Source organism: Corvus hawaiiensis, chromosome 3, assembly GCF_020740725.1.
Source record: "Corvus hawaiiensis isolate bCorHaw1 chromosome 3, bCorHaw1.pri.cur, whole genome shotgun sequence".
Taxonomy (NCBI): domain Eukaryota; kingdom Metazoa; phylum Chordata; class Aves; order Passeriformes; family Corvidae; genus Corvus; species Corvus hawaiiensis.
The window spans coordinates 78,275,969-78,295,448 of NC_063215.1; the positions used below are offsets into that span (position 1 = coordinate 78,275,969).

The window sequence follows — 19,480 nt, forward strand, 5'->3', positions numbered from 1 at the left end:
AGAAAGAGTAATGCACTAGTATTTATGACTGCTTTTTGTCATTGATACCATATCCTTGTGAGACCTCCTGCTGCCATTTTTCTTGCAGTACAACATGGAGTCATTTTTTAGTTATCTTGGGTGCACTGGATTTTCTCCAGATCTTTCATGTCACTGTCAGTTAAACTGAATAGTATTAAAATTTATATTCTCCAGCCTACAGAAGTTGCAGTCTTGGAGGCTTTCCCAGAGTGAATCTGAAGGACTTTAAAAACGTTGATAGCTACCTATTTGTTAAATCTCTCTATTTTGTCTAATTTGATATTTTTGAAGTCCTTTTGTGTACTTCTCTTATTGGATATTTTATGATGCAGCTTTTAACTGGCTAGTTCTGGCAGTGGATCAGTCTGTTTATGTGCTATCATTGTGATTTTTTTAGGTATGGCTTTAGTATTTTTTTGTCATTGTATGATATTGTAAGGGACCTATCATGGGCTCATGAGAGCTATATGGCTGGTTAGCGAGCTGGACAGAAATCAGAATCTCAGCCCTCAGTACTGCAACACATTAAAGTGAAAATTTATGACCAGCCCTGTGGAAATACGTGTTTTATAGTGTCTGTCTTGTATGGACATATTTATTGTTTTAAAGTGTTTTCTGAATGTAGCTAATGGCCAAGTTCAAATAGGCTTTACACAGACCAGGTTGTTACATAGTGATTATTAGAAGCAATTCTACCAGAATGTTTTTCTTATTGAGTACTTTATCATCTTTCCCTGTGAAAAGTTTGTATAAATTGTTATAGCAAAGGCACAGTGCAGGATATGCATCCTGTGAATGTGGGAAATTTTTAAAACATATTTCCTGAGTCCTGTACAAATACAAGCTCTCAGTTTTCATCTCTCCTGTTTTCCTTTCACTTCTGCTCTTCCCAACTCTTCTCCCCCCTTCCCAGTTCTTTTTCTTCTAAGGATGCTTTTTTGGAGGTGAACACATGTTTGTGAGCTACACTGTCTCCAAAACAAACAAAATAGGGTGGGGAGATGATGAAGGGGAGGAGGACAGGGAAAAGATGCAGCTGCTCATTTTTAATTTTTGAAACTAGCTTTGAATTCTTGGCATTTGCTTAAGCTTTATAATACAAACTAGGGGCATGGCTGAAACACTGTGTCTTTGTTCTACTGTGGTTACCAACAAGAAACTCTTATAATAGTAACAAATAGATTGTTTGAATTCTTGTCTAAAATAGTGTCGATGGAAGATGTTTTGCCAGATGAGATTGCGTGCATAGACCATTGCCACAGCAGTGAAAGCTTTTGGAAAAGCAGCCAACGCCATATGTTGTATTTTATTCTGTGGTGCCAACATCCAAGTCAGTAGAAGGTATTTTCATTTATTTCACCTGCCAGGAAGTAGAAATCCCTGTAGCATTTCTTTCTGTAATTCTGTGGAACCTGCTCAAGCTGTGTGCCCTCGCAGCAAAGAAGGCCAGCAGCATCCTGGCTGCATTAGGAAGAGCACTGCCAGCAGGTCAAAGGGCGATCCTGCCCATCTACCCAGCCCTGGTGAGACACATCTTGAGTACTGGGCCCAGTTTTGTACCCCCCAGGGCAAGAGACATATGGACATAGTAGAGTGAGTCCAGTGAAGAGCCATAAAGATGATCGGGACTGGATTGTTCAGTTTGGAGAAAAGAAAGACTTGGGGAGGCATCTTATCTCTTTGTATAAGTATCTTATGGGGGGGGAAGTAAAACAGGTGGAGCCAGTTCAGGTCTTCTTGGCAGTACTCAGCAATAGAACCAAATGCATTGGGTACAAACTGAAACACGGGGATTTCTACCTGAACACTGGCACAGACTGCACAGAGTGTGGGGTCTCTTTCCATCCTTGGAGATACTCAAAGCTGACAGACCAGGAGCCTGAGAAACCCACTGTAGGTGACCCTGCTTGAGCACAGGGTTGATCTGGTGACAGTCTCTGGAGGTTGCCATTCTCAGTGAATCTGCAGTTCTTGTGTGCCTCTGATTTGGTGTCTAGCTGAAAAACTGGACTATGTCAGATACCACTAAAGTTATATGCTCTCACATATTTTTCTGAGTGGTAATATTAGTGAAATAATATTATTAACACTATTAGAGAAAAATTTGTGTTTGAGGAACAAAGCTTGAAACAATGTGTGGAATGAGACGTGTTTGAGGCTTTGTTGCACAACTCTTCACATGTTAGTGAGCTCTTACCCACATAAGTAGTCTCACTGACGTCAATAGGACTGCTGCTGTAAGTGTTCACCAGTGCAAATAAGGGTTGCACAATGTGTCCTTGTCTGTGTTGTACAAGTGTATGTAACACAGTATTTAATTATCACTTCAAACCTCCTTTACTTCAGTAGCGTATTCTTTAAAATACCTCAAATTATACTACTTTTCCTAGGCTGTACTTTACTGACATAGAGATATCATTACATCCATCACCATACAATTGAGCACAGATAGCATCTCTGAAAAATTGTCTTTCCTTCTGTTCATTTATACAGCTGGAAAAAAGAGCTGACAGAAAAAAAAGGAAATAATTCTCTTTTTTGATAGTGTTTTAAATAAATTGGAGTTTCTAACTTTTTTCTGACAGTTTGATGGAGTCAGTGCTTTACTTCCAGTGCTTAATTAGTCTGAAGTTAGGCTTTCTATTCCCCACAAAAGAATTAAATAGGTTTTTTTACTTTTAAATATCAGTCAAAGTTCAATTTTGTATAAAGAGGCATCTTGTATGTATATTTTATAGTAATACAAAATGTAGAGTAAAAAGCGGTTTCCAAGATCAATTATATGATGCCAACTTTTTGTATTTCAACGTTATTGCTAAAACATCTGCTGTGTTTTAGTGTGCAGCGCTTTTGATGGTGTTGAGGGAAGGCTATGATGTACTCTCTAACATTCAAGTGATAAAGCCAGAGTCTCTGTCACAAAAACTTGATTTTTTTTGGAAGATTTTTAGGAGTTTTTATATTTTAGAGGTTCCTTTCTTGTTGTAGGTATTTAAATTTTTGTCAAGGTACTTGAATTAGTTAGAGAGTTTTCTGGAACTACTGTAGGAATAGTTGAATAATTGCATATGGATACTTGGAGTTAAATCTCTTTGGAATTGTGAAATGTTGTAGAATACAGTGGTAAATTAGAAAAATGAGCCTGTTCCACTGTGTAAAGAGGATGGATGTTATTCATTCAGCCCAGTGGTACCTTTACAGAGAGTTGATTTGTAGTGCTGAAAACTCTTTCAAGGTAATCCTTAAAGTATGAAAGAAAAAAATTAATTGTTTAAAGCTAAAATAAGAAAAATTGATACTTCAATTTGAATGGGCTATTAAAATTTTATTTATTTATTTAATAGGTACACCCATTTTGTACCTATTAGTAACCTGAAGAGACTAAATGGAAAATGCAATAAACTCTTTTACAGCTTAGTCTTTTATTTAAAATCAGATGTCTTTTTTAAAAAAAAGATGTGCTCCAGCTCAGCCTTCAGTTTGTTAGGCTTAATGTGCATCTAGCAGATGACATCCTTTGTGTTAATCAATAGGTCAGGATCTTGGCAGCACTTTCTATCTGTCTTAAAAGAAATGAACCTGTAAATATCATCTCCAATCTTTAGATCAAATAAAGCACCTTGCAGCCTGCTCCTTGCATCCTTTCTGAAGTTTCCCGTTCAACAACTTATCAGGCTGGTGCACAGTAATCTCTTTGGACTTCAGCAAAGCTTTTGATGCTGTCTCTCACAGGATTCTCCTGGAAAAAATGTCCAGCACACAGCTGGATAACATTGTGTTACATGATGGGTGAGCAACTGGCTCACAGGTCAGGCACAAAGGGTTACAGTGAATGGGGTGACATCAGACTGGGGACTTGTCACTGGTGGGGTTCCACAGGGCTCCATCCTCGGCCCTGTGCTCTTCAACATCTTCATAACTGATTTGGATGCAGGACTTGAAGGAGTTACAGAATTTGTGAAACTCATTATCTAGACTAATTTGTATATTTTTCTAAATGTTTTATTTTAGCCATGATGACTAGAAAAATGCTGAGCTAGCATGGTTTGTTTTTGAAGAGCTTCCTTCCCATGAACCAGATCAAACATTTCTGGATGTGGCTGTGTTATATTTCTTCTATTAGTACTTTTTAGTGATGGATTTCTCTGGGTTTTGTACCTTCTCATTTTGTAAAGGATGTGGCCTGTGTTTCTCTTTAAACATCCTAAGACTGTAAGTTTGGAGGGGATTTAAAGAGAATGACAAATCTGGTCTGTGGTGCTGCAGATATGGTCCTAGTACCACCGAAGTAGAGACTCTCAGGTGTCCAGTCTTGTTGCTAAGTAGCATGTTATTTGACTGTGTGTAGGTGTTATTTCAGAAGAGTCCTGTGCTCTGGGAAACTGTCCTAACATGTCTACCAACCTAAGTGTTAAGATGAAGTGGGGTGCTCCTTTCAGAAGAAAGAACATTCTCTGTCTCCAATTTAGTGAAATAACAGAGTGAGACTTGGCACAGGCATGTAATATCCCTTAAAGGTTTCATCATAGTGAATCTTGTTTGTGGAATAAGTTCAGTTATAAACAGGACTGCACATTTATATTGGTAAGTATATTATAAAGCATTTACAGAACTTTATTCATGAAAGTTTGTTTTAAGTAATAAATCAGCAGTAAAACATTGGTAGTAAAGGGAATGGGACAACTTTTAAGCCAGAAGAGCTTGCTTAAAAGGGAGCTACTCCACGATTAGGTGTCAGGTGGGAGGAAGACATTACATCAGCCAGAAGGTATTACTGGAGAAGACATAAATCAAGAACTTGGTCCCAACACCTGTTCTCAAGGGAAGAGTTAAGGCACTCTTACCTTGCTTAATCATTAGATTTTAAGTAGTTTAATTTGCAGCTGTATATGGTCTTTTAAGAGATTAATTATGTGCAAGTTCTAAGTGACTTTACATTGTTCAAATGAGTTATTAATGTATTTTAGTATTTATTTAGTCTTCATTAAGACATACATTACCCTTTAGGTATATTTTGGGCAGGAGCAAGGTACCCTGGCTCCATGTGTTGCACAAGAGAAAGAAAAAGGCAAATAATTATCCTGAGATGTTCCTTATACAGCTACAAATACATTTTAACCTACTTCAGTATAATGCATTACTTATAATTATGTTAATAATTATTTTTATCAGTAACCTTAAGATGATCCATAACTTTCTCAAGCAAATGCTTGAAATTATTTGATTACAATTTGCAAGTCCTAGAGCATGTCTGTAGTCCTTTTGTTAGCTTTTTCCAGAGTGTTAATTAAATTTCCAAATTTGGTTCCATCATGCACCTGGAAGGAGAATAAAGCTTTTTACAGACCCCTCGGAGTTACTCCAGTGTGCTAATGAGAATTGGAGAGAAGCTAATCTCAAATCAGGAAAGTAAGACAGAGTTTTAAAAAGCCCCATACATCGACTAATGGATAATATTACAGCATAACAGTGTACATGCAGGATTATGCCATTCAGACAATTTGAAGTGTGTTTTGAAACCCTATGAAAAATGAAAGTTCAAATGAGAATACGTTGACTCCATTAGGCATACATATAATTCCTATGGACTGATTATAGGCCTTTAGCTCTAGCTAATGAAAACTGATTTCGTCAAGAGTCTTACATGATTTTTGCTTTTTAAGTTAATACTGAAGCAGTGCTCAGAGCTGCTAGTACTGTGCAGTTCTTGAGTGTTAGATTTTGGGAGACATAAGCAGATGAGTATCTGCAGATGTCTAGGGCTCAGGCTTGCAAGATGCTGATAATATCAGAAAAACCACCATCAAAGTTGGTGGAAAGTAAAGGCCCTTATGTCCATGCCTAGCTCAGCATCTGGCGTGTTCAAGTGCATCCATGGCTTTTTCATCAGGAGTATGGGATTTGAATTACAGGATACAGGATGCCGTGGTTGTTGATATTCTTCTGTATGAGCACATTCCAGCTCTGTTTAGCTGAGCTAGACTTTATTTTCTCTCTGAAAAACTTCAGCAGTGCTGCTGACATCCTGGCTGAGATGTCACATGGCTACTGCTGTCATTTACATGTATACAGAGCCTGCAGGTTTATGCAGTGACAGGAGGCTGGTGCAATTAAACATTCACCTTTTAATGAAGATTTAAAATGATTAATAGTAAAATTTATTATCTGTGAAACAAACATATGCCCTTTTAAAATACCCAAATCAGCAGTGAGGTGGTGAGGTGTTTTCAGGTACTGCTTTACTGGTTTTCACTGGCGATATGCCGGAGCCATGTGTTGGGTTTGTTCTAGCAATGCAGGTGGGATTTGGAGTAGGAGGGGCAAAAAAGGTGACTGGAGCTCCTCACAGACAAGCTTGTGAATTGATTTTTTAAGAAAAGAGAAGTTAAAGAGGTTTGACCATTCTGATTGCTTCTCATTAGTGATTATACTTTTTGCCAGACCAGTAATGTCAGGTTTCAGAGGGTTTGGGCACTTGGTCACATTACATTCCTGTGTATTTAAATGGATTAAGATAAAAAGTCTGACTTGAAAAGGATATTTCAAAACTGACTGTGCCTGTGGTTTTGAATCCCGATGCTTTGAACAAAGAAGGGATTGATTTAATGGGATTAATGCTTAATCCAAATGAAGCAATGTACACACATGCCTTGAATGTTTTTGAGAATAACTACAAATACCACTTATAAAGTTCTGTAGAAAAATACAGAGGTGATCTTTGTGTAAGTAAGAGATGGGACAAGACTGCTTTAGATAAAGGAGAACACAGGCAAAGCTGTGTTCAGATTAGGTCTTCTGGATGACTTTCAGATATTTCTAGTCTTCTTTTTTCATACAAGTATGATATTTATTTTCAAATGTTGATTTTGAGGAAGTGTGACACTTCTCTCTTCATAATTTTGTTATTTCAGATGAGAAAAAGTATTTTCAAATTAGGCAGTTTTTCACTTTTATTTGAGGTATGGTTGTTTTCTGCTTCAGATGATGTTTTATCTTTATCACCACCATTATATTTCTCTTTCCCTTGGCTTGAAGGTTTTCTACGTGGTACAATATGTTGTTAGCTACTTGGAGATATTAAGACTTTGCCCATATTTGCTGTGACTCTGCGGCTCCTCTACTTTCAGGGAAGAAATGCTTCCTAAACCAAACAAGTTAATTTGTGTATTTTTTTTTCTGTCTGAATTACTTTTTTGTTGTTCTTGTTGTTAACAGATGCAATATTGACAACATTTATTGTTGCTGCCTGTTCTGAGCTTCCCCTCCCCCCTCCCAAGGACATGTGCTCCGAGTTCCTTTGTTCCAAGCGCGGGCAAAGCCAAATGTAACTCAGACTCTTCAGCAGTGTGTGATTGGCCGCTCACCCCGGGTCCGCCCCCAGTCATCCCCTTTCCCCTTCTCCTAATAAAGATGGTCGAGGGGAGGCAACGCTCTCTCTCAGCTCAGCTCCTTTCCTGTGAACATCTGTGGTCGTCTGTCTCATTTGAAAGCTTCTAACTGCAGGGAATTGAGTGGGCAGGGAGCTATATTTCTCCCTCTTTGCTTCTGCTGATGGTATTTGCTCTGCAGCTGATTCAGGTACCGATTTTAGAGCTACTAAAGTGCTAGATCGCCCTTGCTACCTCTCAAGGCTGCTCGAGGCTTTCTAAGGCATTGAAATATAAGCGCTAGCCGGTATAAAGCTGAAAAGATACCTTCCACAATTTATAGTTATTTCCTTTCATGTTTATTGGTAAAAGCCTTCTTGATATGTGAAATCCACCTGATTTCTTATAATGAATGACCAATGTATACCCTCACAATGTGTTTTCAAACCATTGGATCCAGTCTAAATGGGAAAAAGGTGTGCCAAATTCATCAAAGACTGTTGCAAAGGTTTTGAGGGAAGAAATGACTGCAGTCTTTCAGAGTGTAGCTGTCTGGGATAAAATGCTGACCCTTGATAAGTATTAGGCTGGCTCATCAGTTTTTACCCATTCTTCCCTGACTCCCCATGTGCCCCCCAGACTGGGAACCAGAAACTTTAGGTGAAAATTAAAATTCTTGCCTAATCATGAAATTTGATTAAGCTAGTGGTTTTAGAAAAAAGACCAAATATCACAACGCTAATGAAAAAATTGCAAGAATTGCTAATGACGTGTGTGACTCATGTTGATAAATGGAGCAGATTTTTAAACATAGCTCTAGGCTTCAATTCTTTCAGCTCATTCACAGTCAGTTCTTCTTTATACTGGGCTCAGTGAAGCTATTCTCAGAGGAGGGTGCAGTGTGACATGGATTAGGAGCCAGAGAGGAGAGCCATTAATCGATTCAGTACTACACAGGTTATCCAATATCTAAGAAAGGTTTTAAATATTTTAGGAAGCATAAAAAGCTGAAAGCAAAAATCTAGTGATTTTTGATTTTATTAATTTTTTTTTTCTTTAAAGGAAGGCTGTTGAAGACTGGCTCAAAAGCAAGGAATAATTACTGATAATTGATGTTTGAAGTGGTTTTGTTTCTAGGTTTATTTTTAAACCCAGCTATGCTATATCTGAGTTAGTAAGCAATGCAAAGGAGCATTCTTATACACTAGAATTGGGTTTTTGTCTGGAATGGTTCTCGGCATTGCATTTTCCGAGCCAGTTAGTGATGTCCTGGGCAGGTCTCAAATGTTGCTCTGGGGTAGGGTCAGGCCAGGAATGGTTCCCAGCAGGCAATCAAACTTTCAGTTTTCCCTCAGCTTCATTGTTGGAGATCAAGAAAGCTTAGTAGTAAGAATGAAGCAGTTATAGGCCACTTGGTTTAATGTCAGTGAACAGCCCTACAATATTCAGTTTACTGGTCTAGACAAGCCTACAGTGTTTCCTTGTAGTACTATTATAATTTAAAGTAAAACTCACTGTGAGTTTTAAGACGCTGAATTTGGTATAATTTGTCACATCTGCCAAAAAACCATTTTCTTCCTTAAGATAGAAGTCCTAGTGTTTTCTGCTTTTATTTTAAAGTGTTGATAGTCAGTCATTTTCCAAAGAGCATTTCTCTGACTTCTTAAGAGGACAGCAGCATATAAGACTGCAAGTGTTCGTTTTTTCTACCTCTCCTAAAATCCAACATAGACAGTATGAGGATGGTGGTAATCAACAGGGTGAATATTGATCATATTTATTATAAGAATCTTTCTGTTCCATCAACTTTGTCCATTGTGATGCTTTATTCCTTCCTGGTCATTCAAATATACATTTTGTTTGAAACTATCTTCACACATTTGAGGCTTCTTGAAAAATGTCTGGGTCAGTACATGTAAAGTGATCTACCTGCATAGTACTGCAATCTGTAACAAGTATTTCCTAATTTTCTCTTAATTAGTTTTTTTTTTTAGTGCTACAGATTTTGACTAATGAAGCTGTTGGTGTACTTACACTGGACAGTGGGAGATTGGTCTGTGAAAGCAGTTGATCTCTTTTAGGCTTCTAATTTACATTATCTTTAATGAAATGTAGGAGTTGTTGAAAAGAAACTTTGCTGGTAGATCAAAAGGAGAAACTAGGCTTGAGCAGGCCAGGCAATCACCTATTAAGCAGCCTGCAATGTTCACACTAGCTTTGTATGAGACAATGTGTCATTGCTAGTTTTGATTGTGGAGTTTGTGTGTATGTTTGCAGTGTGTTTTGATGCAGCAGGCTAACAGTTGAGAGCTGACTGATAAGTTGGCCTTAATCTATGTAGAAAATAGGTTTAAATTACTCCTTTTTAACTCTGCAAACATAGTTGTAAATCCTGTTCTTCTTGCTCCCATCTATAAATCACACATTGAAAAAGCACATCTGCACAGATGCCTTTAGTGAAATAAAAAAGGGTAATGTAAAGACTGTTTAGGATTTCTTGTATCAGCTCCATGAATCACTTTTCTGTATAAGGTTAAAGCAGAGTTTTTACCTTTAGGTTGCTGAAGTTGCATGATATCTGAATATTAAACTTAAGACCTGTAGACTGAAGTCTTATTTCAAATTAATATTTTATTGAATTTTGATGTATGTATTAGAAAACCCACAACATTTAAAGGTTTGAATCAGGAAACAAAGGTTATTTTCACTGAAGAAACAAACCAGTCCTTTCAGAAATCCAGTTGCTAATTTTACGATCTTTCATGTCATAGTTTCTTACTAGAAGCAAAAAAGGGGTTTTTTTTGCAGTCTAAAGACAACTTGGAAGTAGCAGACATTTTATGAAAAGTGTGCTTTGATTGTTTTTCATGTAGAACTTCAAGGGCAGATAAATTTTTGACGGCTTTGTGATGGCTAAATCTTTAAAATGCAGTAGTCTTTTGAATGATTCTTAAAACATGTTTCCTTGTCAAATTTTCTTACTATGGAGTTAGAAGTACTTTTTCAAGGTACTGCATTTTTCTCATTTGAACAAATTACCGAATTATATTAATGAATTTGATTTTTTCTGAATATGAGGTCATACCTGTATTGGCTTTAAAATCATCTTGTTCATTTGGCACTTGTACTTCTTTATAGCTGCATTATGATCTAACTTTACAAGCTATCACCTAAGGTTAAACAATCAAAGTAGTGGGGCTTTGCTTGTTTTCGCCCCACTTACTGATTATCTACTTCTTTTATTGATTTAGGAGAAACCTTTTGTTCTTTACTGATGAAAATCAGGATGCTCACTCAATTAGCTCCTATTCAAGAGATTCAGATATGGGGAATTTCCTTAAGTGGCTATGTTGTTCTTTGAGGCTATGATATCCAACAGAAACTGCTGCCTTTGGATTAGGAGCAAGGGTAGTTTAAACCAGTTTTGGGCTGGTGGGGGCTGATGTGGTGGAGTGATGTGGTGCAGTCGGTGTGAGGAAAGTGGCGTATGTGGTTGATGCCCTGCAGATGGGAGCTGTTGGTTTGTCTTCTGGTGTTGCTTCCTGAAGACTTTCATAGTAAACATTTATAAGAGATCTTAAATATTACCATCATTGACTAGCACTGAAATTGCACTACTGCTCTGTTCATCACGTTCTGATACTGTGCAAAACATCAAATAGGAGAATTGATCGTATTTTGTAGCATGAATACTCTCTGAGTGTTGTTCAGAGGGGTGATTCTTTTCTGCTGAACCTTGACTGCTTTCTGTGGAGAATTTACTATTATATTTAAATACACAAAACACAAGAGAAGATGGTGTATTTGGAGTCATGAGAGTGGTTGTAACTCCTCTTCCCCTCATATCTCACTAAGACTTTTGCATTCGGGGTGCCTGTGCCCTCTGTGATAGACTGGAGCCAAGTCCCTCAGGACAGGCATTTCTTATTTCTTCCCCCTTTGGAAAACCTCAGCACTGCTGGGTTCACCTCCCTCTGGCCAGTCGTTTTGCTTGGGGGATTTGTGAAGTGTATAACCAGATTATAATTTTGTGAATTTGAAAATTTATTTATGAATGTCAAGGATCTGAGGTTCTGAATTTTTCTTCTTTTTCTAAAATGTTTACTGGAGTTTTCTTTTTGTTGCAGATATTGTAAATGCCTTTTATCTGCAATTATTTTCATTTTGATAACTAAATTACTAAAGTAATGGAAGCATGCATGTGAAAACAGTTTATATATCTAAAGTAACTTAAGTAATTCTAGTATTTGAAAATTGCATATGATTTTCATGTTATATAATAGTTTGTGTTGATTTTGCTGCCATTTGCAGTGAGAATATTGAATTTGGTGCTCTATGAGACATCCCAGTTCACTTTCTTCTATCTCCTTCTAACCAGTTTCTTTATCAATATATCATCTTGCGTATCTTGGAACTAAGTGATTTTATAGTCACAATCGTAGTCGCGAATTCCTACCTGGCTGTTTCTCCTGGGTAATGTCTATGTTTCTTTGGGGGACTTCTGTACACAGTATCCTCTATGGATACACTTTGCTTCTACCATTTTCTATATGACAGCTCATTTATTTGACTGGATATTGCTCTCTCTGCTCTATTTAAATAGTCATATATTCAATCAGTGTGTTAAAGAAAAGGATATTGATTCTTGCTTGTCTCTAGGTGTTTTTTTCATATGAGGGAGTTCATACAAATAATGTAATCAATAAATGTTCTCTCTTTCAGGCCTAACAGATGAAAAAGTGAAGGCGTATCTTTCTCTTCACCCCCAGGTACTGGATGAGTTTGTGTCAGAAAGTGTAAGTGCGGAAACTGTGGAAAAATGGCTAAAAAGGAAAAATAACAGACAAGAAGGTAAGTACTTTGTGATTAATATTTAGCTTTGAACAGCTCAGTTATTTTCAGATTTAAAAAGGAAACCTGGTTTTGGTATAACTTGACTATTATAATTTTTGTGTTTAGGTTCTACCATTTTTTCGAAGGCAAAATAGGCTAACAATTTTTAAAAGTATTTTGAGCCTTTTGGTATTTTTATTTTGAAATATACTGGTACTAATTTTGGAAGTTTAGTTTACCCATTTTGAGTTGCAAATACTATCCATCAACCTGTAGTGTCTGTTCTGAGAACATAATTTGGTCTTCTTGGATCTGAAATTGATAAATTTCGAATTAAAATTATCCAGTATGCCTCAGAAAATGACTGGATATACCATCTCAAAAGTTCCTACTTGCAACATGTAATAAGTCAATTTTAGATAAGAACATTGACATAGAAGTTAAAACCCAGTGTGTTGAATTCTGGGGGTACTTCTGTTGGATTGCTTTAGGTAAAATACCTTGCCAAATAGACCCAGAAAACTTTCTTTTGAGACAGCCTGGATTGACAATGATCATAAATTTTGTAATGATATTAAATTTTGTGAGATTGTCTGCAAACATAAAATTCATGCAATTCTAGCAATGATTTGTAATGTACCAGGTAAAATGCAAAGGAGGAAATTACCAAGAAGGTTAGGTTAGAAACACTGATTTTGTTTTCTGGCTGACTTCCGAGGTGTTTAGGGTTTAAGTTCTGGTGATAATTCTCATTTTACATAGAGGGGCTATTGTTACTTCCTAGAAGATAGTGTTTTCTGTAGAAGATGGTGGTTGACAAGGGATGGAAAAGGCTTTATCGAGCTGTTACTGTTTTTGGTGGTAATGACTATATATATATATATATATATATATATATATATATATATATCATACTAAGGTAGCAGTAATTTTTGTTGCTTTAAAGAGATTACCTAACAGAACAGAAGTACATAGCAATAGACTGTTCACTACTTTCTTTGTAGTTTGCAAACTGCAGCACTGCAGGAGGCCTATTGTTATAATCCACAAATGCAATCAGAAAAACAATGTTATGAATCAAGGGAATAGGTTGTGACAATGCTTTTTGTAAGCAGAAGATAAAACAGAAACTAATACTTCTTATTTTTATGAGCTATGGTCATTTAAAAATAATGATTTTGTCTAAGGTGCTTGAAATCACTGTAAGAAATCATTGTATGTTTGAAACACAGTTTATAGTCTGGGTCAAGGATCTTGATGCTAAAACCAAGTAAGTGCTTTGGAAAACTTTTAGCATCAAGAATCATATTTTGCTAGAGGAATTTATTACCAGTTGCTCAAATTTTTGGGGGAGACTTTAAACTAAAGATATATTTTTGTGGGAGTCCTCATGCAAGTTTTTGAAGCAACTGCTAAAGCAAAGTAACTGCTGACCATTTTCCTAGCAAAGTTTTAACGTAAACAGGTACAACAGTGGGATTTGTCTGTTTTTTCTTACACTTTAAAAACTCTGTATTATGGCTAATTTGCCCCAAACTTGTATTAAAAGTGTCAAGCAATACTTATGTTACCGTTATCATCCAACAGGTCTTTCTGTCTTCCCTGCTACTTCCCTTTTCCTGACAGTGATCTTTTAGGTGGCCATATTTATTACCCTAGTCATACAGATGTGGTTTCTTTAGTGTTGGATTTTAGACAAAAATAAGCAGAACCAGATTTAAAACTACACTTGCCAAGTCAAAAAGATTAATTTGAATGCATTTTGTTTATAGAATGGAACAGATACTGATGAGCCTTATCTGTGATTTTCTTCTGGAAAGATAAAGTCTATAGTCATATAAAATATTTCTGATAACAAAATATCCCAGTTTTTCAGAATGCAATATTTTCAGCAAAGAAATTTGCTAGATGATTTACTTAGCTCATGTTATGTATGTACAAATTCTGCTGCCTGAGTAATGGTGGCAGTGAGAAATGAGGGGGAGAGGATGGAACTGATTCTTTTGGTGTCAGCACGGATCTTTGGTGACTTAAAGTGGCTGCATAGCTTAAGTCACTTTACATCAGTAGGGGTATAATTTTCCCTCTATCCTTTTTGCTTCAGTCTAGTTTGCTTTACGAATGCTCACTTCATGTAATGTGTTACAGCCAGAAAAATAAGCTTTGTTTTTATTAGAAAGTTGCCAGGCAGATAAAGTGCTGTTTTAAGGTCTCTGGCTCAGTGTCTGTACTCTTACATGATGGTGACGCAGAACAGTCATTAACCTATATGCAGAAATGGTGTCCTGCCTGATTTGCAGACATCCAGCTGTGTGTACTCTGCAGCCAGAAGTCAGTGGGCCTGCAGCCAGGGTAGTTTATCTGAATTTCATTAGCATGAACATGAAGTGAAATGTCTGATTTGGACTTAAATGAACCAAAATTTATCTGTGACTGAGATTCACTGAATTAATTACTCTAGATGTTTTGGGTTTTTTTAAAACCTAAATTATTAAAAAGGACGGAAATCAGTAAATACTGCAGTGTTTAAGATATAACTATATCCCAAAATATAAGGCGTTCTATCATCAGTGTATATGGCTTAAATGTGTCTGTCATGGTAAATGTTAGATTGAAAGTTGCTCATGTCTGGTTGATGGTGATGGTGATGGTGATCTACCTGGGATAGTAGGACTTTTTTTCTTTAACTTGTGTTTTTTGTTTTCCTGGTATATTGGAGAAAAGCTTCAAAGATAGCATGGAGAAGGAATGCTGCTTATGCTGATATTTGGGTATTCACTGCAACTTTTTGAACCCTATTATCTACCAATAAATTACATGATCAAAACACACCCAGGCCTTGTATTGTTGCACACAGCCTTTCCAAACAACTCTGTTTGTAATACACAAACACTCGAGTTTTAAATTTTTCCTATCCAGATCATGGCAGAGTTAATATGCCAGAAGGAGATCTTTTTTCTTTTCCAGATGCCTAGATATAATACTCAGAGAACTCATGAGACTTCTTCCATTGTCCTCTTTCCTTTCATATCATTCAAGCAAAAGTGGCAGATGATTTTAGCCAGAGCCATAATATTAGGAAAGCTTTAGACTCTGTCGCTGGATAGATCCTCATCTCCCAACAAATTTCTCAGAAAAATATTGATAAATTCCAACCTTAATTATATTATTTGAAGCTTCACTGCCACAGCAATAAGAGGCTAAGCACATTGATTATAAACCAGATGTGCATCTTTTACACTGTTGATACTGAATTTCATAGATCTCTTTCCTAATCTTTTTAATGACTTCTTATAATAAGAAGAAAGGACAAACTGTACTGACACAGAATTTCTACATGGAAAGCTGCCTATATCACTTAGGAAACTCATCACTTCCCATAGTCCTCATGTTCATCACAGTGCATGACCGTGTGCTTAGTTACTGCTGAATCTGGACACATTAACAGATTTATACATTTTTTTCCCAGAAATATTTGCCAAAAACATGTAAAGCTATGTAAAGTGGGAACTTAAAGTGCTTTGCCGTTGTTAATACAAATGCTGTTGTTAAGTAATTTATAAACACAATTAAAAAAAGAAAAAAGGAAAATAGTACATTTAGTACATGATATGACACTAATTATACTCAGAAGTTATAATCTTTTAAGTGCACTGAAATTACTGCATTTCCAGGAACCTGAAATTTCATAACTGACCTGTTTAAAAAAAAAAAAAAAAAAGAAGAAATTAGAAATTAGTTCCGTAATATAAAATTGGTAAGTTATTGCTGCAATATTTGAATTGTACTAGGCTGTATCATTGACACATAAAAGTTCCGTATGAAAAGGGATTTCTGGTGCTGCAGTTTCAGGTTTTAAGATATCAGAATGATGGGATTTAAAGTTGGCTACAGTCCTGTAAGAGACGAAGTAATGAATTTTTGAGAGGTGTTGATATGTGTCTCTACTTAGGGAACAAGTCTGTACTTAGGTTTTTATTGTTAAGGAATACTGAAGTACATATTTCTACATTAGATCATAGTTACTCTGTTATTTACTCTTTTAATTATGTTATTTATTCCTGCTTTTAAAAGATGGTGTGTAGAGGAATGTTATTTGCACTTCGCCTAAGGTTGTTAAACAGCTGAGAGGATGGCTAACATGCATTTCCATAAGCAGGGATAGTGTATATAAAAAGAAAGATGTAAGGGGGATATGTGTCAGTATGTGTATGCTAAATAGATGTCATCTTGCTGCCAGAATTATAAAGAAAAAAATGGAGCCTATTCTTGATTTATTAGCTTTTGAGGACTGTGCCTTTTTGCACCAACTAAGCAGAGATACCTGTTCTGTAGTGCAGGGTAGGAGCTCTAGCAGTGTAGATGAAGGATACTTGGAATCTGGAGACTGTCACTGCTGTGGTGCTCCACATCTTGTTGCAATTCTGACTTCTCCCCAACCTAGGCAAGAGGAACTGATATGGCAGTATGTTAACAACCTCCTTGATTTATAATTAGGGTGTCTTAATATTTCATTGACACTGCAGACATGCTGTTTTATTCCGATGCATCCCTGCTGTGCTTATGTTTGTGACATCCAAGCAGGCAACAAATACTTGCCAAAAAGCAAGAGTAGTTGTGGGAATTATTTGGGCAGTGTGTGACTTTGCACCATTGACACCATAGTAGTAGCTCTTAATGCTTAGTACCAAACCCCACTATTTACATATTTTGATGCCTTTCTTGGATTTTTTTTTTTAATTTTTCTCAAAATACAACAGAAAGTATGTATCCTCCAATTCCAACTGGAATAATTGCTTGCTGTGTTCTTGCTCTTCACTCAGCATTTGCTAACAACCAGTTAGATACAAAATGTTGATCTAGGTGGATTTTTTGGTCTGAACCAAGGTAATTTATGATACTGACAGGCAGTACTTTCCTGGGATAATACCCAGACTGATAAAAATTGTCTCTATTGTGTATGTTTTTATCAGAAGTTGCAACAATATCTGGGGGCTTGACTATGTAGGACCTATTTGTCTGTGTATTTGGCATAGTCCTCACTTCCTTGGAGATAAAACTCATGGGTAGACTTTTATATGTCATAGTTTGCAGGTTGCCATTTCTCATGTGTCTAGATAATTTATGTTAGTATTTCAGAGGCACTTCCCAGTTCTGTGGTGGAGCTCTACATAGGAATGCCATTTTAGTCCAGATAATGAAAATGGCGTGCATGTGTCAGAGGTGCAGAAGAATTTTGGAGCAGATTTCTGGGGAGACTGTTGTATTGTGCCATTGCTTTAGAAAATTGTTTTATTACTGCACCATTTCCTGAAAGACTCAGTATAATTGCCCAAGGTGAAATGGTTTCTTTCCTGTGTGACAAGTTCAATGGGTTTTTTTATTGTTTTTTCTTAATCAATCAGAAGAGAATCAACTTAGAAGTGGGCTCATTTTGGCTGTGAAAATATTGAGAAGGAGTTAGTGAACAAGTTTCTCCCTGTGATGTTGTCAGTATGGTTTTTGGACAGAAAAGGTTAATGGAGAGGATATTTAGATTAGATAGATAAGGATTTTTTTAATATATTGGTAGTACAGAAACACTAAGCAGTGGTGTCTTGGTAGATAATACTGAGGTCTTCAGTGATGATGAAGTTTTTTGTTCAGTGTGCATCTTGATGTTGAAGCAGTTACTAATTTCATTTGTTATTTGAATGGCTATCACTAGAAAACTCCAAACAGTGCTCAAAGGAGCTTGGCACATTTTTTTCTTCTAATTTGCTGAAAAAAGTGAGAGTTTATTGTCTGATTGTTTTTTGGGTTTTTTTGAGTGGGTCAGGTGAAGGAGGTGATTTTTCTGTTTTTCTGGAGTTTTGTGTGTTTAGAATTTTTATCTGGTCAGATATTTGCAGAGGGTAATCCTTTAATGATGATATGTTTGGCCTTTGGAAGTAGACGTCATCGCTTGGTCTGAGTTCCCTCTTAAATAATTATGTTAATCACATTATATCTAGAGCAATTATTCTCAACATGTACTTATACTAATGTTTGTTGTGTCTTTGTTAGTCTTGAATTAGGAGTGTTTATGTTTTTTCTGTCTTCTCAAAAATACTGTTTCTCCTTACTTTTAAACCTGGCTTCACAGAATCATTTTCTGCTCAGTACTGCTAGCTATATTAGAAAATAAACAGATATTGATTTTTGTCATTTCTCAAATGTTCAGTAAATTATGACATGGAGCTTCTTTTAGTATCATTCTGAGGAATAGGTGTTCCAATTTTCTGTTTCTCTTCAGTTTACATTTTGAACATTTCCAGATGATCAATATCTTCTGTAAAGAGTGGACAGTATAAGAGAGATAGCATTGCAATAATGGGTTAATGAAGGTTATATGCAATACAAAACCATTTCCCTACTGTGTGAGACAGCTCTCCTGAATGTTGTCTGGCCCTGCTGTTCTTTGTTTTCAGATTCTTTGTCTCCTGTAAATGGATCTTTGTTTTTAGAGTAAAAAATCAAGCAAACAAAAGAAAAAAAATCTCTTACTACTCAGTAGAGAGGATCCGTTCTGCTGATGTATGTGGAGACTGTATACCCACGTAGCCAACACTTTTTAATAATGATTATTTATGTCAGTGTTAGCTAACCTGTTTTATCTGCATTGAAATGGAGTAGGAACATTCCCATGGCCTGTAAGTTGAGAAAGAATTAAATAACAAGGGAATAGTCATTAACTTTTATGGGACTTTTTAATCCAAGTATAGAAGTATTAACTTCATTAATGTTGGCTAGACAAGGCCTGTAATCAAAGATTGACCAATAAGGATAAAATGACAAAATGTAAAATAACTATAGATTGTTATGAAATAACATTGCTTGTTCTGTCCTTTAAATGAGACCTGTGTCTTTGAGGAAAGGGAAGTATGCAGTCACACAGTGTGATAGTCTGTTTGTGAGCACAAAGAAAGAATGTTTATTCATGAATGTTCTGTATGCGAGTAGTGAAAACTCAGGTCAGCAACATTCTCAATGCCTTATCCATATATAATATACGTGTAAAAATTCTGCCATCTCTTCTATATCACGGGAAGTACAGGAAGCCCTGAGGATGAATGAAAATTCATCCTTTACAGTGGAGATGTCTAGTTGGATATAAATGTTGATGCCATGCTTTACGTGGATGATTTTATGTTTCTATGGGCAGAAGCAATTAATGATATATGTCTTAACCTCATATTGGCTATTAGTGACAATTTTCAGCAGAAATTTTACTTCTGAAA

At 36.4% G+C, this 19,480-nt stretch overlaps 1 protein-coding gene across 4 annotated transcripts in view; it reads left to right on the top strand.

Annotated features, from left to right (window-relative positions):
- Positions 1-19,480, top strand: part of PDE10A (phosphodiesterase 10A) — a 354,429-nt gene that overhangs the window by 241,286 nt on the left and 93,663 nt on the right. For all 4 annotated transcript variants that reach the window (XM_048296774.1, XM_048296771.1, XM_048296770.1 and 1 more), the window contains exon 2: positions 12,111-12,239. In XM_048296774.1, the coding sequence (XP_048152731.1) occupies positions 12,111-12,239 (129 nt within the window). The remainder of the gene's footprint in view (positions 1-12,110; positions 12,240-19,480) is intronic.